The sequence below is a fragment of the Aricia agestis genome, chromosome 7 (genome assembly GCF_905147365.1).
Source record: "Aricia agestis chromosome 7, ilAriAges1.1, whole genome shotgun sequence".
Lineage (NCBI taxonomy): Eukaryota > Metazoa > Arthropoda > Insecta > Lepidoptera > Lycaenidae > Aricia > Aricia agestis.
Genome location: NC_056412.1, coordinates 15,328,815 through 15,353,371, shown reverse-complemented (window position 1 = coordinate 15,353,371; position 24,557 = coordinate 15,328,815). Strand labels below are relative to the sequence as shown.

The 24,557-nt window shown below is 35.2% G+C and overlaps 1 protein-coding gene across 1 annotated transcript in view; it reads left to right on the top strand.

Annotated features, from left to right (window-relative positions):
- Nucleotides 1-22,182, top strand: part of LOC121729100 (protein O-mannosyl-transferase TMTC1-like) — a 118,462-nt gene extending 96,280 nt beyond the window's left edge. Inside the window, exons 3-4 of the mRNA XM_042117488.1 lie at nt 20,440-20,617; nt 22,174-22,182. Coding sequence (XP_041973422.1) covers nt 20,440-20,617; nt 22,174-22,182 — 187 coding nt within the window. The remainder of the gene's footprint in view (nt 1-20,439; nt 20,618-22,173) is intronic.
- The last annotated feature ends 2,375 nt before the right edge of the window (nt 22,183-24,557 follow it).

Below are 24,557 nucleotides of genomic sequence, written 5' to 3'. Positions count from 1 at the left end.
GATGAGCTCAAACGAGCAATTATAAGACCGATTTATAAACAAGGAAGTCATTTGGACTATACAAATTACAGGCCAGTAGCTATTTTATCCGTAGTAAATAAAATTGTAGAAAAAATTGTAGTTAAACAAATAAGTAATTATTTAGAAAACAATAATATTATTACCAACTGCCAACATGGATTTAGACCAGGAAGGAGTACAGATACCCTACTAATTGAGTTTACGGATTTTATTAATGAGCAGCTAAATGATAAAAATCAGATTTTAGCATTATTTATTGATTTTAAAAAGGCTTTTGATACTCTGGACCACAAACAGCTTTTAAAGGCAATGGAGGAATGCGGAATCAGTGGGCCCACCAATAAGTTCTTCAAGAGCTACTTGAAGAACAGGACGCTCTGCACCGTTGTCGATGATACAACGGGCGCAGATGCGGACATAACGTTGGGGGTGCCCACTGGTTCTGTATATGGTCCTTCTGGGTATACAATGCATGTAAATAGCATGCCTAATGTAGTAGAATATAGTAGGTTATACATGTATGCTGATGATACATGCTTGGTAGTAGTAGGTAAAAACTTGCAACTGATGGAAAGTCAATTGCAAAGTGATTTTGATAAAATAACAAAATGGGCCCACGACAATGGGATAATACTTAACGCCAGTAAAACTAAAGTTATGCATATATGCTCACCCTACAATCGATCAGCAGGAGCAAATGTACGCATAGTGGGACACATATATAACTGTTTACATCAAAAAAATAACTGTCATTGTAACGAATTGGAAGTGGTAAATAATATAAAATATTTGGGTCTGATTATAGATAAAAACTTTACTTGGAAGCCGCATATTGAATTAGTATGTAACAGATTGAGATCAGTACTCAGTAAATTTTATCTTTTAAAAAGAATATTAGATAAACGTACTCTGCTTATGGTTTACTATGCTCTGGTGGAGTCTGTCATTAATTATGGATTAAATTGCTATGGGTTAACGTTTAAAACGTATATAGAGCAAATTAAAAATATACAAATAAGGTTTTTAAAAATAATGGTAGATAAAAGAACAAAAAATAAATACAAAGACGACTATTGTAAGCTATTCCAGGAATGTGAAATTATACCAGTAAGTGAAAAAGTGAAATATTTAATTGCGATAGAAACATATTATAGTGATAAATTTAAAATAAAGATAAAGCATAAATATAGTGTTAGAGAGTCGAAAAAAGGAAAATTAGAGCAAATAAAAGTAAATAATTATTATGGGGAAAGAACTAGGAAGTATATAGTGCCTAAGTTATGTAATAAGTTTAAGTTATTAAGAGAGGAAAAGAAAATAAAGTGTAAAAAGAAATTAAAACAAAAACTTAAAGAAATGCTTGGATATACTAAGAAAATGTAATAAAAAAAATGTAGTCTCATTCTCACACACAAATACCGACACACACACGCAAACACACACACACACACACACAGACACACGCACACACACGCACAAACACACACACACAAACACACACTTTTTAGTTAGTTCATAATTATGTTACTTGTTAGTATTATATTTTGTGTAATTATTGTATTACAATTGCATGTAATTTTTTGTGTTTGAGCGGAACGCCTACAAACTGCTTGTTCAGTTTGGCGTATTAATGTATACTGTAAAACAATTGTAATAAAGTGAATAAAGTAAAAAAAAAAAAAATGAAATGCCGGCCGGCCCGAGTGTGCGATTTTATTATCGCAGTGCGCGCGGTACCACACAATTTCATATTCTGCATTTTATTTTCGCGACAATCGCGTCGCGAGCAGTCGCAGCAAAATGTGACAAATCACAATTTTAAAATCGCTGCGATTGTTTACTCGCATGTGCGCGCACTGTCATACTAACTCATACGTTGTATTTCTGCGATAAAATAATCGCGCTGCATAAAGTCGTGGTGCGCGCTAGGCCTTATACTTAAATTCTAAATGCAATAGTCTGTTTATTACCTCTTTCTTACTTCACCTTAAGAGACAATTTTGATAAATCTACCTTAAAGCAGTTAGCTTAATTGTGATATTACACATAAATCTAGTAAGCAGATTTATTAAGTCTTGGGTAGGACGTAGGATAGTTTCCTAAAATACTATTCCCACGCAGAAAAAATTGTATCATCATCTTCCGTTAACGTACGCGTGTCGCACTTATTATGTTGGGCTATAGTGAATAGGTAAAACACCTCTCTTTCAAAATACGAGAAATGACCAGTCTCACTACGGTTGGGCAATGGGCACATTGTGCGCGTGTCCGCCATTACTGAGTGACACTGTCGAAATTCTTGACCTCGTACACCGCAATCCGCATGTCCAGTACAGTTAAATTCGAACTACAACTGCCTTTTTCTAAACGTAAACTGTAGTATGTTTCAAACGCCTCCGACGTTATTTATCGTTAGTAACTTAGCGATAGTCTACGCGGAGTAATACGGGAGCAGATACCCGAATTTACACATCGTATGTATCAGTTGCGATTGTCTACGCCGGATGAACCCTAAAGTAAACTATAGTTTGTACCACTTACAATAGTTTACATTGGAACTTCTTTCGAAAAATATAGAGCAAGTGTAAGTTACGATTTTTGTCGTTGGAATTTTAGTAATGATAAATATCGTATGATAATTATACAATATTCTACTACGGAAACTATTATTTTATCTTGTCCTTCTCTGATACATTAGAAAAGGTTGGCAGACGAGATAAAATATGCTTAATGAATGCTTCGCAAATGTATCTTCATTTATGTTTTTATGTAAAATATTTTTAAAATAAAGTCTCAAATACTGTATTTACTCTTTTAACAATATAATTAAGTATCACTAAATTACTTAACGCTGTTAAAGAAATATAAAAAAGTGTTGAACTATTTAGTTCCAAACTTTTTATATTTCTCTAACCGACTTTTCTAAAATGGCTTCGACGGATCCACTACATCAGTATAAGGCGAGAGAGGGGGTTTGTAAGGGGAGGGGTAGCAAGATAGCAAAATACAATATAAATCTTAACCCGGGGCAGATTGTTTGTGAAGTTTTAAACTCAGTAGAGTTTCAGTTGAGTACGAGTCGCGTTAAATTTTGCGCTGAAATTAAATATACGTGAGATGACTACGGAAGTCCTAGTTAAAGATACCAGCTTGAAAGTTGGCTTTGGGCGAAATTGTGAGAAAAGATCACAAGCGTAGTCTAACTTTAGTACAAAATACGGAAGCATAAAGTGTCAAATGTAAAGCAATTCTTAACTGTGACAAAACCTTTTTCACCAGAAATTAAGTGTAAGATATTATTGCAAAATAGTATCGGATACGTGAAATCTAATTGTTGGTAAAACTTTCAATCTTGAAAATTGACTCTTTGAGAGTTTTAAATACTACAGAAAATCCGAAGCATACCCTACTATTTTAAAGTGAAAATCTAACGTGACAATAATAAGATGACTACCGACGATTGGGTAGTTCGGTAGAATTTTTGGTAGAAAAAGATTGGGTAGAAAAGGCCTACTTTAATATACAACTGTGACCCCAACATACATCGAATATCGACCTCACTCGTCGATTGTGAACTATGTCAAGTGCCGATACAACCAACTGATAAACATTTGTAAATTGCTGATCAATTATGTACAAGTACAAAATACTGATTGCATCAATCATCAACAATGCCATGTTGTTTTGATTATACATCAAAACAACATGGCACATAATGAACTGAATTATGTCATGCCACGATTCGCCTTTTGGTCTTTTGAACCAAAGTCAAATTAGCAATCATGAAATCATTAGCTTAGTTTATAATATTATTGTTAAGTACGGGAGCGGGCTATTAGGAACGCGTCTAATGAAACAGGTGGTCAATTTCGCACTGTTATTTATTGTCCTAAAACATAGGCGTGATGCAACAAGAAGGTGTGCGGGCGCGCGGGGGAGTGCACGCTTGCGGCGTATTACAGATCATAAATAATTATTAATCTGTGATCAAATTAATACACAACAATTATGTAACAGATTATACTGTAGAACCTTGCTGAAAATTTATGTTGAACACTAATAAAACACAATTTACGTGCAGTTTTTTCACAATATTTTTTTATAAATAGCTATGTTATGCTACTTAGCTACTTTTTTTCCGTTACACAGTCAAGTGCTACTGTCTTGTTTGTGAAAAATTTAGACACTATAAATAACAATAATCTATCCATATTTCCAAAAAAAAGTATCCAGGTATTATACGTTTATTCATAGATACTTCTCGGTTCTAAATGCAAACTACAAAACGCCCGGAGCGGAAGCGATCAAATCAATCGATCAAAAAGTCAAATCAGCATCATAAAATTATAAACTGCTATTAGCCGCTTCCGTATATATTATTATCAGGCCACCTACGGTAGCCATTATCTAGCATCATATTTGCCAATAAATTGTTTTAGACACAAATTGCTTTCAGCGAAATACAGTTATTATGGCACGCAAATTGAAATTTAAATTTAATTTGGCCGAAATTGTTTTGGCAAATTCTTTGGTCAGCAGCGTTTATATTGTCGTGTTATAATTACAAACAAAACTATTTATGCATTATATAATAACTGTTGATACATAGTATCAAAATAGAATAAAAATAATAGTATTTTTATTCGATTTTGATACATTTTACGAGTAGACCATAACGGGGAAGGACACTTTTTTTAAGTTTATTAACAACTTTACATATTATGTTACTTCTTCGCTTCTTTTTGCGGAAAAGTGTACGATTCACGCGGAATTCCTTATTTACACAGGCAATGCCTCGTAGAACGTCTCTTGAATATAATAAGAATAGACTTTTAGTAACAAGCATTATCTTTGATGTTACTCGTACAAATTGTTCTTCGGCAAAGAAACATCAAAGACGGTTCTTCTATTCATATGCGTAACTGTTCCGTTGGAGTTTTAACAAATGTAATTCGTAAAATTTTCATGAAAATAATACATATATGTTTATTGCATAATTTATGTTAGTATGTATATTACACTGGAAAATATTAGAGGTATAATATGATATTGTAACCTGTTTGATCTTTATCTATGATTGTTAAGTAGATGAAGAAGACTCCTAAAGCTAGAAACAAGAAATTACGCAAATGTATTTCTGTAAGTCTGCCTCTAGTGATGCCTATTTAATAATAGGTCCTAAAGCAGGCATCCTAAGATTTTTTTTCGACTTGTACCCCCAAAGGCTAAAAGGGATAACGACTCACCATAAAACCAATTTCAATGTTATTTTAATAATCTAGTAAAATTAATTGCTGGTTGATGATTTAAAGAACGTCGACGATGATTTAAAGAACAACTAAAATTCGTTTACCGAGCGGAAACCGTTCATTTTTCCGCTTTAAAAACTATTTTAATATGTCTGTTCCATCTTCATAGTATCTCCAAATTTCATCTAAGTGGGTCACAGACACACTTTCGCATTTATAATATTAGTAAGAATAGAAAACATTAGCAACCCCCAAGTATGTTAATAATATTAGTAAAGACAGAAAATATTAGCCAAGTACGGCTATTGAGGTCCGCATAGCTTGTGAGGCTGTCAGTGTTTGGGCATAATTGATGCTGCGAGCAAAGTGCCTCCTAACTTGATTGACGCCACGAGGGGTTTTGATTAATTTGTTTAATTAAAGTAGGGGTATCGGCACGTGGAATTTTTACCCGCAAGCGACTGATATTAATGACCATGTGTTGCAGTATTAATAAAATAATATGTTTGGTATATTTAAGAGTGTTCATTTTCAAACAGCCAGTGAATAGTAAAAACGATTTGAATGAACAATAGATTCGTAATAATGATATAATATAAATGCGACGCGTAGATTTATTTCTAAATTTGTATAGATTTGACTTTGCAAGCCATCTCAAAAATCTGTCAATTCAGTACAAATAATTTAGAAATGCATCTACGCGTCGCGTTGCGGTCTGAACTGACCCAAATCCGGATCCTTTCGATCCGTGAAACTTAAAGTATTCGTAACGTGTACGTATCTTGGGCCCAGTTTGTTACCGCCTATCTACGCCGGCACGGGTCACTGGGTTTTGGTCGTTTAATTAATGCGTTGTTTATCGTCCAACTCGCTGGAACGAGATAAAATAACTGAGATACTTGCCCTGAGATATTTGAGGGAACGATCTCTAACGGGATGTATCAAACGTTGTATTTGCTTAGGAATTTCAGCCGGAGCTTATATGAGTAATGCCTCCCACACCAGTTTCGGTGGCGATGGTCGGTTTCCAACCAGAGTAATTTTATAATGATTAATGACAAATGTATGCGCAGTTCACGGGAGCACTCTATTTTCCCCCAGGTGACCAGCATCAATTGTCCTGAACAAACTTAGGAAGGCTTAGTTTTCTTCCTTTCTTTCTTACAGACATTGCTTGCAGGAAAGTTTTTTGTAATAGCTATCATACAAAAAGCAAAATTAGTTACTTAATTAAGAAACTGTCCAAACCGAAACAAACCATAATATATTATATAGAAACTAAACAAAATTGAATTGGTAACTAAGAACCTAACCCTAAATAGAACAGATAAAATACACGACGAAAATAATGAATGAAGAGCCAGACCTTTATAAATTCTACATGAACGTAAGACCGCTAAAATACTTCCAAAGGTCAAAATCCATTAAAGCCTTCAAATGGAGCGTAAAATTTTCAACAGAAAGGATTTATGGTCTGTCCCTAATCGTTATAACGTATTCCGCAATGTTTCGCCCTGATTATGGGAGTATTAAAAGAGATTGGGACTATCCGAGTACACTTGGGGATCGGGACAGGGCCGGATCTAACATATCGCTTTTTTCGCTCAAGCTGTGGGCCTCTTATTCATAGGTCAAGCTAAGTCAAGTCGAAGTCAAAAATAGACAATAATGCGAAGAAAAAAGTTTGATAGATAATGTATGGAGCTTATATCAAAATCTTCATTTAATTGTAATTCATATTCCTCCCTGAGTGTGGCAGTAAAATTTACTGCCATACTACGTTTAATGTTATAAAACCCTAGTGTTAGCCTAGGCTCCCTGAACTCACGATCCGGCCCTGGATCGGGAGGATGCTTGGGTAACGGGATGCTTTTCAAAGTATATTAATTACGTGCAGTAAAGGTAGAGAGCCAATTAATCTTGGAGTTTTAAACTCTTAATCAAAACGTCGGGGTTTGCCAAGTGTTGTGGGATATTGAAGGGCAACCTCGCGTCGTTTTTAAATTTAATGAGGTTTAAGATGCGATAGGTGGTGTATTTCTTATACGATGCTAAATACACTTTCAATGTATTTTCTAGGATACTTTATCATTTTTTCATACAAAATCTGTTGAGCCAAAAATACACAGGTACCTTTTGTAAAGCAGCCCTTATAATATCCAAGGTGTTTATGCTATTTATGTTACTATTAGAATAGAGCTTAGCTTTTTTACGTTCATTCACGAAAATTTACATCAAATACCTAAAACTAATAAAAATATGTCTGAAGTAATTTTTAAAATACCTCTTACAATAAACATATTATTATTATATCGACTGACACCGCAGGATGTCTTGTAAGAACCGATTACAATAGTGACGGAGGGGCGTGTAGGGTTGCGGTCGACCGCAGAACCGATTGCCAATTCCCGATCTGTTTTACCAACATATACACATTGTTTCATTGAAAAGTTTATAGTCGTCGATTATTCGATTAAAGCTTTAAATTGTTTTTATTTGATTTTATGTTGTTTGAATCACTTGAAGTTTAAAAAGTTTAAAAATTTGTTAAAATTTAACTTCCGTATAAAAATGAATTTTGTTAATCTCACTAAAACTTGAGAGCCGCTGAACCGCTTTGCCAAATATTAGTCTTGAAATATTCGTAGAAGTTTTCGGAAGGTTTATATACACTGAGAATATTTGAGTGTTCAATGATCACGGTCACTTAGTTTTAATTATGTATACAACTGATAAAAGTAAAATTATGTTTTAAAGAGCAGCTCGAAACATAGACATTTAATGACTACATAAATATTAACAACTGATAAAAGTAAAATTGCGTATAAAAACCTGAAATATCTAGTGAAAGAAGCCTCAATAAAACGAAAACTGAGCCGTACATAAATATTTTATGACAAGCTGCAGCGCCACAGACTATGTTTACAGCAAAAATGAAAAAGTCGCACGAAATACACAGATTACCGGTAGAAAAACTGTAACACAATACAGCGCTGTTATAAAATTAATGGCTCACATGTGTCCACGGGCTGTGTTGCAGGCGAATTCATTTATCAAGTTAAAAAAATTATTTAGATATAGGGCGAAATTTTTAAGCCGTCAAACATCTAATCCAAAAAAAAGCAAAAGAATTGCAGCAGCAAGGTGCATATAATCCGATCTCTAAATAAAATTATAAAAATACCCTGTAAAACAACATTAAAAACTAACGCCTGTCTCTTATATTATGAACAAATCTGTTGTTATGATTCGAACTTTGCTTTATGTGTATTGTGATTTACAATTAGTCAATTACTTATTTTTAATTACGATTTAAAATAAGTAATTGACTGTAAGTAGTTAGTTAATATACGGTCTACAACACAGAGAAATTGGCAAATTACTATTACGTAAACAAAGCAATAGCGGCAAATTAGTTGACGGATCAAAGATACATAAAACATTATCTTATTTATACAATGTTCTAGTGGGAAAGTAGATCTACCTACCTACCTACTTCCTTTGTGTGATAGAAAACTAAATATACAATAAAAAAGAAGTAAGTAGGTATCTGATCATCAAGTAAAAATTATTATAATAAGCTAGAATAAGTGAATAGTACTGCGGGGCTAAAATGGTCACATTTAGCAATTCCTCTCAATCAATTCAGCAAATGAATTGTCAAAACTGTCAAACTGACAAATGTCAAATTAGTACGAATTACTACAGTGCGACAAGGTTAAATATGAACGTGGGCGATGGCGCTGCTCGTAAAGGAGAACTGTCAAAAATGACGTTTTTGTATGATGGCAGCGTTAGTTCCTTTTTTTGCCACGTTCATTTAAAGACTTGTCGAGTTGTAGACATGAATTGCAAGCAGACTTGCATTTTGCGATTAAAAAAAAATGAATCATATTATGATTCTCAGTGTGATTCTCCAAAGCGACCATTTTAGCCCCACTGACCTTTCCTGTTCAACAGGTAATTTAAACAAAGACAATTCTGGAATTGTTGCATTACTATTAAAACACCCAAACACACAGCAATATCTATTACTCCTGCGATTATGATCGGACATTTTTGATTCGTTTAGCCGTGGCGCGGCGCGGCGCGAGCGTGCAGCGTAAAGTGTTAGCCCCGACTGGTTATGCCGAAATATTGTCCGAGATTTTGTTGTGTGCCATGTGGCGACGCATTGATACTATGGCGCACACATACAAGCCGCGCGCGGTGCCTTTGTATGAAGATAACTTACTTCCCCTCCTTTTACTATGATTCGACGATATTGCTATCGTGTTCCTACCATGCAGAATTTCTAAATTTTAAATCACCGAGCAACGCTTGCTAAATATTTTTTTTTACCGTACGGTAACAGTAAAAAAATCTTTCTACTCATATTTCACGCATAATATGCCGGTGCATATTATGCGTCATAGGTATCAGTATCTTCATCACTGTCATCATTGGGTCACATGAACCAATTTCTTCGATAATACTTGCACATTTAATGAAGGCGCCGTTTGTTATATTTCTATGAATTGTTGCCGCATATAACTTATAACGCCATCTGTTGTTGTGTTTGTGCACTGTTGTGACATTGGACGAGGTCTTATCGATCCTGTTACTAAAAATTAGCAACAATTAACAGACCAAAAGATGACGAAGACAATGAGGATAACTCTATCGCTTAATTCCGACCAACTGAACGTCAAATGAACGTAACAACGTCCAGTCCCAAGGAGCTAACGATAGAACAATAAACATTAAGCAGCAATAACACGTGTTAGTAACGAATGGCGGAGAAATACTTACGTTATTAGGTTAAGCGGCCATTTTGAGTTAATTTCCCCGAGCCGGCTCCGGAGTTGATTAAATTACTCCCCCGGCTATTAATATGTCACTTCACGCAGACCTCTGATGGAGATAGCACCGTCTATGGAGGATTTGGCGAACGTGTGTGATTGTTTTAGGGTTTTTAGGAGTTTTCAGTACATTTTAGTACATAGAATGATTTTAATATTCTAAGATGTTATGAGAACTGGGCAAGGGAGTGAAACGACTTTTAACACGCTTTTTTCGTGTATAAAATCGTGCTCAAAGGTTACACAGCCCAAGCTGTATGTATGTAACGGAACCTTTGAGCACGATTTTTACCTATCTCCAGAAATCTTATTAATTCGAAACTTTTCATACGAATTAATAGCCAATGTGAATGAAATAAATTGTTAAAATTTAAAAAAACATTTTTCTTAGTTTATTTACACTATTATTATGTTGACTCAGCTCTTGTGTATTATTTATTATTCGCTATGAAGACCTAATAGTTATAGTCCGCTCATGTCCAAAATTGAATATTAAAAAATTTGGGATAATAATTGGGGATAATAATTATCTTATTATTATCATATCATATTTTGTATTATTATGCTTAAGTTCACTCGAGTGCCATATCAATACTTAGTATTCTTATTTCAGAAAATAAGAAAAATATAAAAAATGTATTGTATTCATAAAAAAGTCAATAGATAGAATGGCTAAAAATCCCAGACAATGTTAGTAGGAAATGTTTTCATTGCATACATTACCCACGTTCTCCTAATACATTTAGGGCCGGGCAGTTTATATGCGAAGTACAAGGCGAAACCCTTTGCCAGTCCCTTGAGAGGGGACCCGACTTCCTTACAAAACCCTGCAAAAGTACAAGTGTTTTGTGTGCCTGTTTACATTTTGTGTGTGAAAAGAAATCTACCAAGTAGGTATTCCATTATTATCGTATGATAAATAACACGTTTGACATCTGTGGATATGGGCGAAAAGCCTATAGACAATTAAAATTACTTTAGTAAAATAAAATAAAAAACCTCTGTGGATCAGTGGGTTAGGTCGTCGGCGCTTAAGTCAGTGATCGCGGATTCTAATCCCTCTTAAGGACATTTTTTAAATGTTCCAGGACTATAGATGTTATTAAATCCGTACTGAAATTATAAATGCGAAAGTACGTCTGTTGTTTTCTCTGTCCATTACCTCTTTACGCCTAAGGGTAAAGGTTCAGACCGCAACGCGATGAGGCGAGGCGAGGCGCGGCGCGGAATAAATTTGTATGGATTTGACAGATTTCAATTGCGTGAGACATCTTGCGAATCTGTCAAATCCATATAAATTTAGAAATGCATTTTCGCGTCGCGTTGCGGTCTGAATCAACCCTAAGGCCCTTTTCACGTGCATACGGTTGCGGCACGGTCGCCGTGCTTTCACATGCCGCAACCGTATGCATGTGAAAAGGGCCTTAGGGGTAGGTCTGAATTGACCCTAAGCCGCTGAACCGATTCTATAACGCTATATTTACTTTTTAAGCTACTTACGCACAATTTAAATTCTTGTCCAAAGTAAAGAAAGCTCTTCCACAAAAACTCATCAAACTAAGCTATTCACAAGTTCATTGGGAACTTTAATTATTATCTGGAAGCTATTTATAAGTTTAGTTAGAACTTTAATTATAATTTGTGAAGCAAAAGGTTCTGAGGCTAGGGAACTATGTGGGAGAAAGCGGTTTACTTTAATTAGATGATAACTAAGAACCAGTTTTTAGGGTTCCGTACTCAAAGGGTAAAAACGGGACCCTATTAATAAGACTTCGATGTCTGTCCGTCCGTCTGTCTGTCTCCAGGCTGTATCTCAAGAACCACTATAGTTATAATGCTGAAATTTTCACATTTTGTCTATATATTCTGTTGCCGCTATAGCAACAAATACTGAAAACAAAATAAATTAAATATTTATGGGGGTCTCCCATACAACAAACGCGATTTTTTTATATATTTTGTTCTACATCAATAATGGCAATAGGTAGGCACTTGAAATATTCACAAACGACCTACTCAGTTATATTTATACTTTAATAATTGATAGTAAAATGAAAATAAACTTAATAATTTAGGGGGCTCCCATACAAAAAAAAAACAATTTTTTGGTTATTTTTGTTCTAATGGTACGAAACCCTTCGTGCTCGAGTCCAACTCGCAGTTGGCCGATTTTATTTCTTTGCAGTTACTTTGTTGATTGCTTGAATCGTTACTTATTTTTAAGGTTCCTGATGGATAACACTGATTGCCATCATTCTTAAGCTATCTAAATCGACATCTATCATGGCTAGTAACTAATAAAAATTTGAAAGCGTGTTATGCGTTACGTGTTATGTGTGTTTTGATTCAAAACACACATTTGACAACTTGACGCTCCCGCTTCGCAGTCGCTTGGTCGCGTAGGTTTGAACAAAGCATTAATGGTGTTAAGATTTTTAAAAAGCCTTCTATCGTGTAAATAAACACTGTATGGTTTCCTAATCAATTAAAAATTAAAATAAATATATACATAAGACGAATGTGATGCCTCTCATTGTTGTCGCCTGTATTGGTTGGTACTACTAATATATATTCTGTGGTATTGGTTCATCTTAGCCGGCCCCTAAACGAGCAATTTTATTGCACATAATATCACGTATTGCATAATATAATTGAACGTTTGATACTGTCAAATAAACTGTTCAATAAAATTGCACAATGGTATTGCACAATACAATTAATCGTCTAGGGGCCGGCTTAGACATTATGGTTTTGATATAAGACTTAAAAATAGAAAACGTAAGAATACAATAATATACAAGGTGTAACAAAAATAAGTGATAATACTTTAGGGTGTGTACGTGTTCCTTGTAGAGAGTTCACTGTGAAAGTAGCAGCGCTGAAAGATCAAAATTTTTTTTCACTTTTGTATGGGGAAACTCGTGACGCTCGGGCCCTTGCCCATACAAAAGTGAAAAAAAATTTCGTCTTTCAGCGCTGCTACTTTCACAGTGAACTCTCTACAAGGAACACGTACATACCCTAAAGTATTATCACTTATTTTTGTTACACACTGTATATCTCGGTCACATCGGTATCGTATACAAACGTGACTATTAAAATTACATTATTTCATCCATATCGTCTAACGAATTTTCAATCAGCTCACTACGAGTAGTTTAATATTACTTATTCATCTCAGTACCTACACAATTCCGCTAAGGAAGCTCACTTCGAAAAAAACATTTAAATTCTTAATATTACATTCACATTCCTGATATTTCTCCTTACAAATCCCTCAAACTAAGTTTGAGTTCAGCAATATTTAACGTGATACGGGAATCGCTTTGTCTAACCCGTCAGTGTTGGCTTCAAAGTGATACCACGCGGATAACGCTAAACCCCCGAGACAGACTGACAGACGAGGTCTTTGGGGTATACGAGGACCCCCGGGACGCCGGTGGGGTCTACGAAGCCCCCGGGTCTTGTTACACGTGAATTTGTAATTCTCAGTACTTTGATGTACGTAATCACGGGAATACGGAAATAATTTATCTTGCTTCATATTGCATGAGCGTTTCTAAGCAGAGATGGGTTTTTTTCGTTGCTTACTTTGGCATGGTCGCTTGAGATGTGAATGATGCCCTATAAATGTCACTAAATGTAAGTAGCTTAATCATCATGAAAAGAGCTGAATGAGGGTATTTGAAATTATATTTGCCACCAGGTGCCGCTATGTAGCTTTAGGGTCTATCGTTTCAAACTGCTATCATATTATATCACGATAGAGCTGTCATGTGTCACGATAATATGCCTATTGCTACGAATAATTAGTTTTTATTATTCGTAGGCCTATTGGCTATTTGACACAATAGATCCTAAGATCGGGCGCGCACTAGCGGCCAGGTCGCGACGGCCATCGAGATAGATACCTTAGTATGTGTAGTGTATTGATAATAATTAAAGATGGACACGCCTACTAGGGAGGTAGTAATGGAAATAGTGGAAATAGGGAGTGGTCGTCCGACTACAGCGACGATCACTTCTCCATCAGCAGCCGCCAGAGTAGTAGTGTTCAGTTATACAGTAATCCTGTATAACTGAATGTGTTTAATTTCCTCACCCAGCCATTGTACATACTGTACACTGTACACCATATTTTAATTTATTTATTTAAATCAGGCTACGTAGGCCCATACAATACATATATACCTTAATGACTTAACATACATAAAAAATATATAAACTTAACAACTACACCGGCACACTCGCCGCAGCTGTAGTTGACGACAGCACAGTATGAAACCGCCATAGACCACGCGTACCTGGCCGCACGGCGCGGCCAGCGGCCACGCCATACTTTCGATGGCCGCCGCGGCCTGGCCGCTGCTAGTGCGCGCCTGGGCTAAGGCTACATAGCGGCGGTGGCAAATAGAATTTCAAACACCCTCAGCTTTGACCACACTGTGCCTTTTTCTGTTTGTCAAGAGCATGCGTTATAGCGCAGTCAACAGCGAACGTGAGGCATGCCCGCGACGCATGCCCTCTGACCGTATCCAAAACTTCAAAAATGACAATATTGGCATTGCGTTCCTTCACGCATTCAATTATTGAATGCGCCAATATGAAAGTTGATGACGAAAATTGAAGATGAAAGTGCACAGTGTGGACATAGGTAGCTAAAGTCTTTGATCCTGAAGGAGGAAAAAAAATATTTTTATTGGTTCTGGTTAAATAGGTGCTTAATACTCGTAAAGTTAAAACAATAAACAATTGAATAACAGACGTAATAACTAATATGGTCGCTGTTAAGCATTAGTGTCCTAACCCACAATTTTTTTTGTTGTTAAATTTTGAATGCAGTCTTGTTCTAAATCATATAAAGAACATAAGTGCATTCTTAACTCAATACCTAATTTTTGTGTGGGTTAGTACACGAATGCTTAACAGCGTCCATATATTCTACAAGATTTTAGTTTTAGCTTCTACTATTACAAAAGTTAAAGCAGTTAATTAGAAACGCTAACGGCTACTTTAAAATAAAAACTATAAAACCAAACTTACCTACACAAAGGAATAATTTTATAGTTGTACATGAAAATGGGAAAATAAATATTATAAATCTGGCGTATAAAACCTTTTGTAACATATTTAAAGAGTTCCCCAATGAAGTATATATCTCCAGCAGTATACCCAAGAGAAATTGTATGACCCGAATGCGCTCTCATATATTTCGTTCGCACAGGTACTGGCATGGTGTTGGAGGTGCCCATATCTCATAATAAATGGATACTATTATGTGAATGGGTTCTTGGCTTTATTCAGAACACTTTTTTGCAAAATTCATCTCTGAAAATGTTATTTGTCATCCTTATAGAATAGAGTAATATGGTTACCTGTTTTGATCCCCCCATGGTAAGTTATTGTGAGATTTGCCTCGACCCTCTAAAATAATTCGCGCAACTTCTGGATGTCCATTTTTGAAGACCCTAAAAGAACATTTAATACAATAATTTATCAGGGCGAACGAAGCGAGCCCTAGTATATCCCACAACCTGTGCACTTTTGTGGTACACTTTACAGAAAAACATGAGAAAAACTATCACGCCTATTGATTTGTGCTTTAACATAGTAATCTATATACAGTGTGTAACAAAAATAAGTGATAATACTTTAGGGTGTGTACGTGTTCCTTGTAGAGAGTTCACTGTGAAAGTAGCAGCTCTGAAAGACGAATTTTTTTTTCACTTTTGTATGGGCAAAGGCCCGAGCGTCACGAGTTTCCCCATACAAAAGTGAAAAAAAATGTTGGTCTTTCAGCGCTGCTACTTTCACAGTGAACTCTCTACAAGGAACACATACACACCCTAAAGTATTATCACTTATTTTTGTTACACCCTGTATATAAATGGATTTTAAATTGTGTTAGTAACGCTATAAATCGATAACGGCTGAACCGATTCTGCTAATAACTAATTTTAGTCTTAAAATAATCCTTGAAGTCCAGGGAAGGAAAGTTCACCGGGACAGCTAGTTTTATTTATATGTAGATATGTGTTGTCATTGGTCAGTCAAGGTTTGGTTACTATTAAAATAAGGATTACCACGCAGAAAAACGACGTGAGCCCTCACAAAGCTCGTCTTTTAGCTAGTTTTCCTCGCTATAAATTAATTTCTACGCCAATAAAGTTGCAGGCAACACTGTAACAAATATTTCTTTGTATATTATTTTATAACATTATTATACTTTCTCTTCATGGCAGTGTTTCTGGCCCAAGTTACATGGTGTGAATGGTTCATATAATATTTATAAACCGCCACAGCCTTCATTGTTATTATTTAAACGGGTCGCGAGGTTTTTATTTATTAAACCTAACGGTGGGATAAAAAGAGCCTCTATTTCTTGCGCGGGTAACAATTTGTGTAGTGAAACAAAGAGGGTTATGTTGATTTGTTGCTTTGTACAATATCTTTGTGCTTTTGTCACCCCGTCTTAGAGTTATGTATCTGATTATATTTTGTAGCTATAGGGCCAGGAAGCAATACTACGTTGCGGCGTCATACCGCAAAAACTACATTGCTTTTCAAAGGTTTCTTTGCGATACGACGTCGCAACAAAATGTTGTGGCCTGGCCCATATATGTGAAGTTGATATTGAGCTCTGAATAGCCATTACAGAAATTGATTAATAAGCAGATACCGTGACCTACGGCATTTGGTCGGACTATGTCAAGTCAATGTCAGCCAAGATCTGTTTAAGTTTGACATAATGCGACTTTACATAGCTCCGCTACCCTGTTACGACAAAACGATGCGACCCGGGTTACAGCGTTTTGTAATAATAGAGTCTAAATTTATTTACTGAATGTAAGCTTTCTATGGATATAACCCACAAAATTGAGGACAAGTTTTTAACTGAGAGAGACAAAATGTGGATGAAATATTTCTGCAAAACGCTGTAAGCCACTCGGCTTACATTGTTTTGTAAAAATAATTAAATATTGCAGCGTTTTGTAACCGTAGTAGAATAACAATCGCCCAAGTTTGAGCTTATTTTTATTTTTGCAAAACGCTGCAAGCTGAGTTTGCCCCTTAATATTTTATACTGGTACATGTTTTTATAGTATTTTAAGATAATTTAAAAAAAAAAACACGATAAAATAATGTGCTAATAAAAATTTGGAAATATTATAAGTAATCAGCTCATATAAAATCCATCTACACTGGATAAAAGATAACGATCTTAAGTTAAAAAAAATTAAACTCATTTTTTGAAAGTTTGCATGTTACAGGTTACAGCGTTTTGTCGTAACAGGGTGACCGGCATCTGCCTATAATTTTTTTTGTTAAGTACCTACAAACAAAATTGTTGTTTTAAACTTAATAAAAACCTCTGGTTACGAACAAACGAGGACTATGTAACATTATATCCGCGTAAGAGTCTGAATTGACCCTTGAAGGTCAATTCATACCGCAACGCGTTGCGCACAGTGTTTTAGAAATCCCCAAAATCGGACATGACTAAGTTAATGCAATGAGTCGATGGCGTCTTATATTTCAAATGCAAGAGTAGAACTCCCGTGTGCGCATTTTACTTCGTTTTAGAGAAAATCAATTTTTAAATTAGTCATTTTTTGACTCCCTGAAAACGAAATTATTTTATTTAAATTAATTACAAGGGTTTGTAAACTTGCTACCCAGTTGATTAGATTGATCATTAAGAGACACAAATTTTGTATATATATATATATATATATATATATATATATATATATATATATATATATATATATATATATATATATATATATATATATATATATATATATATATATATATATTTAATCAGTCAAATAATAAAATATTTTATTCTTCATCACCTTGGTCGTCAAAAATGCTGTCCACATGTTAACACATGATATTTTTTTAACACTTCGATGAAACTTTGCTCTTAAAATTTTAAGGCGCGAATAAATATTAGTAATTCGTAAATCTCTGGTATGAGACGCGATTCACAAAAAATAAAAATATTGTAGTGTAAAGACTATACCAAAGTATTTTTTAGTTTGGACAGAAAGTGCGGAAATCATATAGGAAAGCAGAATAAAGTCTAAATATTTAAAAACATTAAAATCTCAGGAACTACTTGAATTGTAGGAATAAAATAAAGTACAAAATTTGTGTCTCTTAATGATCAATCTAATCAACTGGGTAGTAAGTTTACAAACCCTTGTAATTAATTTAAATAAAATAATTTCGTTTTCAGGGACTCAAAAAATGACTAATTTAAAAATTGTTTTTCTCAAAAACCATGTAAAATGCGCACACAGGAGTTCTACTCTTGCATTTGAAATATAAGACGCCATCGACTCATTGCGTTAACTTAGTCATGTCCGATTTTGGATATTTCTAAAACGCTGTGTTGCGTAAATGCATATTTTCTAAATTTATATGATTTGACAGATTTGTAAGACGTCTCATGCAATTGAAATACTTATGTCAAATCCATACAAATTAAGAAAATTATGCATCATACGCGTCGCGTTGCGGTCTGAATTGACGCTTAAGAATGCAGAGACGTGATGTCTGTACATACATCTAAATCCATATTATGAGCTCTGTGTCTGATATATTCACAGAATGCAGCTAAAATTAAAAATACTATAACTGTATTTGACCTCGTTCATCTGTCAGTCGGATTTCTCGCGTCAAAAGTATCCTGTCACCGCTTTGCAAGTTACTACTTTGTGGATTTTCGGCACGGGTTTTTATTTGGAGCTATGAAAAGTTACAAAAAGACAACCTCAAAGGGATGTTTAAAACCGCTTAATGAACGCCACAAAGACATTTCTGCGGCGGAGTTCCAAAATATGGATTTTCAGTCTCAAATATTGTACGTGAAAATATTCCGAAAACATTAAAGCATTTAACGGATGCAAAATTCAATATTGTTTTAGTAAATACAGCCTTACAAGGCTGTTTTGACACGTAGCAAAAATCAAAAATGAGGAAAAAAATGAGAAGTGTCAAGGGACACCCGAATGGAACGAAGTTATTTCTTATGTTCAAAAAATCTGTATTATATATTATAAATTATACTCAAAAAATATAAAAAAAACGCCATCTATTGACGCCCAGGAATACTAACAACGCGTCGCTGTTTATTCTCAAAAAACGACATCTAGTTGACGCACAGGAATACTATCAACGCCCTCTGCCCCTACCATGCAGGTACTAATAAAAAAGTGTCGTTACAACTTTTTCGGTCTAGCCCCCTTTCGCAACGCGCGATAAGGAACTCCGTTCCAACAATGGCCTTAGTTATTGTTTAGTATACGCTATGTGTATGCAAAGTTTTATCAAAATTGGTCTGGTCGTTCTGGAACTATCTCAGTGTATGTGTGAAATATACATGTCACTCCCTAAACAACAACTCATTTAAACGTCTCTATTGCCTAGCTAGTCTACACTAAATGAAGATTTGTTTTCAAAGACCGATGCCGTCTTTTTGACCGAGTTCAGGGCCTAGAGAAAAGCGATTATTGTAAACGCCAACAAAATGAAGGGATTTGACATTAGTATTCCCTAGCGAAGCGATGACTTATGTCAAATCGCATACATTTTGTTGTTTACGATAATCGCTTTTCTCTAGGCCCTGAACTCGGTCAAAAAGACGGCTGACGGTTGTCTAGTAGGGCAGCAAACGGGTTTTAACAACTTGCAATTGAATTTTTTACAGTGAAGTAAGAAATCGAATCGATTTATCGTAATTCCTACTTCGCAAGCGCCATGATGCTATGACAATTCTCATATTTTCATCTTCTTCGCTGTTGAAATTATCGGATGCAGTCGTCTAAATACCCAGCGCCGAGTTTTATCTCGCCAAGATTTAAGTGTAAATTTTCCGCCTCCACACAAGACAATGCCCCATTTAAGATCCTAGGCGTATTTAGGACGCGCGGAGTGCTGTCTACGTAAGTAGCAGAACAATACACCGCAACGCCTGGAGATAGCGTGAACTATATTATTGTGTTTTAAAGTTTTGATAAAGTATGTGTGATGAATTTTTCATTAAGTAAACCAAATAAAGTCTATCGTCAGTAGAAAGTGCAATCTTTTATATAGCTCTTTAATAATAGTAGATAATTATAACTTAAATTAGGTATAATAATATCTCAGGACATTACAAACTCTCTTTGTTGGTCTGATATTCTCACGCACTTGACAATGATACTTGAACCAATATCCTCTCGTGTGTGGAGGTAAATTGTGTGTTTTTCACTACATGATTCTTACCTCTTACCTCCTCCACCTACCTCTATTATATCTTGCTTCTCTTTCTATTCCAGACTCAACTATTCCCTATGCGGTCTGTCGGCGTGGTGGTGGCACGCGGTGAACGTGTGTCTGCACGCGGCGTGCTGCGCGCTGGTGGCCCGCGCGGGTGCGGTGGTCGCGCGGCTGCAGCGGCCCTTCGCAGCGCTTGCGGCGCTGCTGTTCGCTGTGCACCCGATTCACACTGAGGCGGTGAGTTTTTTAATAACTAAGGTCAAGTTTTTCTTTTTTATAATTTCATTATTAAGAACACAAGTTTGGTGAACGCTACTTAGAACATCTCAAAGTGGTATTTCATTGTTTGAGGTCTACGCGATGTATATGAGAATGATGAAGATGAATAACGATGACCGATCATTTTCTAACTCCAAAACTTCAGGCAGAAGAATAACAATTTTATGGTATTACATAAGAAATAATAAAAATCGTGGATGTGAGATTATTTTCTTACTTTGAATTACATAAGTACTACACGTTATATTTACCTATAGCTAATAAGTTAAAAAGAAAAGGTTTCTTCATTTGTGAGCACTTTATATTTGTTTATATGCACAAGGGGACGAGGAGGACATAATATATATAATAAGCTAATTTTCATTGAAAATTTCGCGGTTTCTACCAGAATATATTTATACAAATGTATAGGAAACAACTGCTACATAACACTTTGGCTGTTCACAAACAATTGAGACATAAATGGAACTAAAAGCCGATAGATATTTTGAGTAATTAGGCCATCTATAATCTACACCGATCCCTTTCAGTATTATTGGATCACGTCAGTCTAAAAGTATAAATGAAATACACTTTAGTAATAATAATAATAATAATAATAATAATAATAATAAACCTAACTTGTGTCATAATCATCAACGATACCAACCCTTTCTCTTTAAAATAATATTAGTAGTGACAGAGCAACGGTCCATACAAATATTATAAATGCGAATATGTGTCTGTCTGTCCCTTCTCTCCACACCCAATCCACTGAAATGATTTTGCTGGAATCTGGTTTTTTTTTATATAAAATAAGAGGGCAAACGAGCAAACGGGTCACCCGATGGAATGAGCAACTTCCGTCACCCATGGACACTCGCAACATCAGAAAAGCTGCACGTGCGTTGCCGGCCTTTTAAGAGGGAATAGGTGAGGGTAAGGAAGGGAAGGGTAGGGAAGGGAATAGGGCAGGGGTATGGAGATGCTTTGAGAAGGATATAGGATATTTTTCATCCCGGAAAAGAGTACGGTTCCCGTGACATAAACTAATTTTGGCGCAACGGAGTTGCGGGCATCATCTAGTATATTATTATATTATTAAATTGTTTAAAAGTATAACTTCCAGATAAATACAACTCAGTTGCATCCTTGAGTTGCACAGCCGAATTTATTTAAACGCTCGTTGTGTCTTGGCTCGGTTTGGCTTCGTTTGGCTGCAGCGTGCAGCCTGCAAGACAAACAATTACATACAAGTCGCCGCCTCTGTGTTTGCTCGCCGCTCGTTACTGTGGTGCGCGGAATGAATGCCAAATGCATAGGTGCGTCTTTTACCGGATCTAGACATATTGTTACTGTTAACAGTGTTAACTTTAAAACGGATACTTAGAGTCATTTAAAGAACTGAGAATGGCAAAGCTTTGAGAGATTTAATAATAACTTAACTTTAATGTAATCAAGAGAATTTATAGACATTTTCTATAAAACTCCTTTAAATTTTAAATAATCTAACATATAAAATTCTCGTGTCACAGTGTGCGTAATTGAACTTCTCTGAAACAGCTCGACCGATTTTCGTGAATCTTAGCGAGCATATCGGCTAGGGTTGAGAATCGGACAACATCTACTTTTTATATTGATAAGTGTATTTGTTGAATAAATAATAGTAAATTATCACAACTCGAGACTGACAGCGACCATTGTTTGTGCCACGGGAAAGCGATGGACGTTGCGATGGTGACATACTTATTTAGTCACTTCAATCCTACTAATATTATAAAGGCGAAAGTTTGTTTGGATGTATGGATGTGTGGATGTATGGATGTTTGTTACTCTTTCACGCAAAAACTACTGAACGGATTTTAATGAAACTTTACAATAATATAGCTTATACATCAGAATAACACATAGGCTACAATTTTAACCGACTTTCAACATGGGGGAGGTGTTATGTTCGTTTTCTTATATTCAACGATTACTCCGCCGTTTGTTAACCGATTTTCAAATTTTTTCTTTTGGTATATAGGGTATCATCCCAATTTGGTATTATATTCACAAAAGTGGCGATCTGATGAAGGATCCATAAGTAATCGAGGGAACTCCTCAAAACTTATAGGGAAACATGTGGTGACTTCGGTTTCGTGAGAAGTATTCTAAGCATATGCTACCAACAAGTAAGATTTTGCACCGAGGTATACCTGATATACAGTGGTTCGGAAGGTGCTGAGAGAACTCCTGATTCTTTATAGATACCAGTTTGGGAGTTTCGGAGTTGTTTTAAGAACAGAAAGCATATGCTACTATGCAAATTACATTCATCATCATCATCATCATCATCACTACCATATTATACCATTGCATAGTCTTTTAGATCGAGACTCGAGTTTGTCAAGCGGTAATCAAAAAAATCTATACCTACCTAATATTGTAAACCTGAAGAGTATGTTTGCTTGAACGCGTCAATCTCAGGAACTACAGGTCCGATTTAAAAACTTGTCTCAGTGTTAGATAGATCATTTATCGAGTAAGACTATAGGCTATATTATATTATCACGCTAAGACTAATACGACCGAAGAAACTCTGGAAAATGTGGGAAAAACAGGGGAAATATTTTTTATGAGAAAATGTACGGTTTCTGTAAAATTCCTAATTTACGCGGGCGAAATACTTTATATTATGGCAAACTTCAAACTTCAAAATAATTTATTCAAAATAGGTTTACAAAAACACTTTTTGACGTCAAAGATAATTACAATTTAGATTTAAAATACAATTGCATCAATCATAATATCAGGACATTATGGTTAATGCAATTGTATTTTAAATCTAAACTATTGAAAAATTAAAACATTAACATAATCTTATATATTTAAACGAGCAATTCTTGTATATATATAATTGGAATCTCAGAATCGGCTCCAACGATTTTCATGAAATTTAGTATATAGTTTGAAATTTAGTAATTTCGAGGGCGAAACAACATTTGCCGGAACAGATAGTCAAAATAATATATTATAAGATATTATAATAATATAGAAGACAGATAACGCCTTGAAGGATTAAAAAAGTATCTACACTCTACGTAGAGTAGAAACAGAATCTGTTGACTATAATAATTATGTATAGTGTTACATACGACTGGGCCCACACACTCCATTTAAATAAACTATAGCTGCACTTTTTTACTCAAGATAATAAAAAAAATCTAATCTAAAAAGCTATTGAATTCCATAAACAACAACTTAACGATTGTTTTTGTTTTGGTTTTGGCCCCCTAGTATTAAGATCATTAAATAATAAGGAACTAACTCCTACTAATAACTAAAGAGAAAGTAATATTGGATGATATGATGCCGTAATATTCTTTTCAACACTCACGTCGTCCCTGAGTGATAAAGTAATAACGTACTAAAAGTGCCTTTAATTTTGCTCTTGATTACGTCGAGGAAAATGTGAGGAAAAATGAGCGAGATTAAGGGCGACATTTAGGATGGTAACAAAAACAGTGTCAATGAACCCACTTGTATCACGTCATCGGGCGTCTTTGATGACATAAAGTATTAGTATGGTCCAAACTAAGACGAATACCGTATACTCGGTACTTACAAGTTACATTAAAATATTGTCTACTTATAATATAAAAGTACATTTATGTGTCGTAATAAGTAATTACTTAAGATGTAAGTTGTAACATAGCAAAGTGATAAAATATTTTAAATAATAAACAATAGTATGTTATTATTTTTAGAAATATTCCGCGAAATAAACCTCAACCTGTAAGTAAATGAGTGAGTGTACGCACAGGCATGCGTATAGCACCTCCCTCTATTGTTAAAAATAATAACATACTTAAGCTATGGTTTTCCGCAAAATAACGCCTGATTCTATTAACTATTTTAAATCACTTTGTTGGGTTAC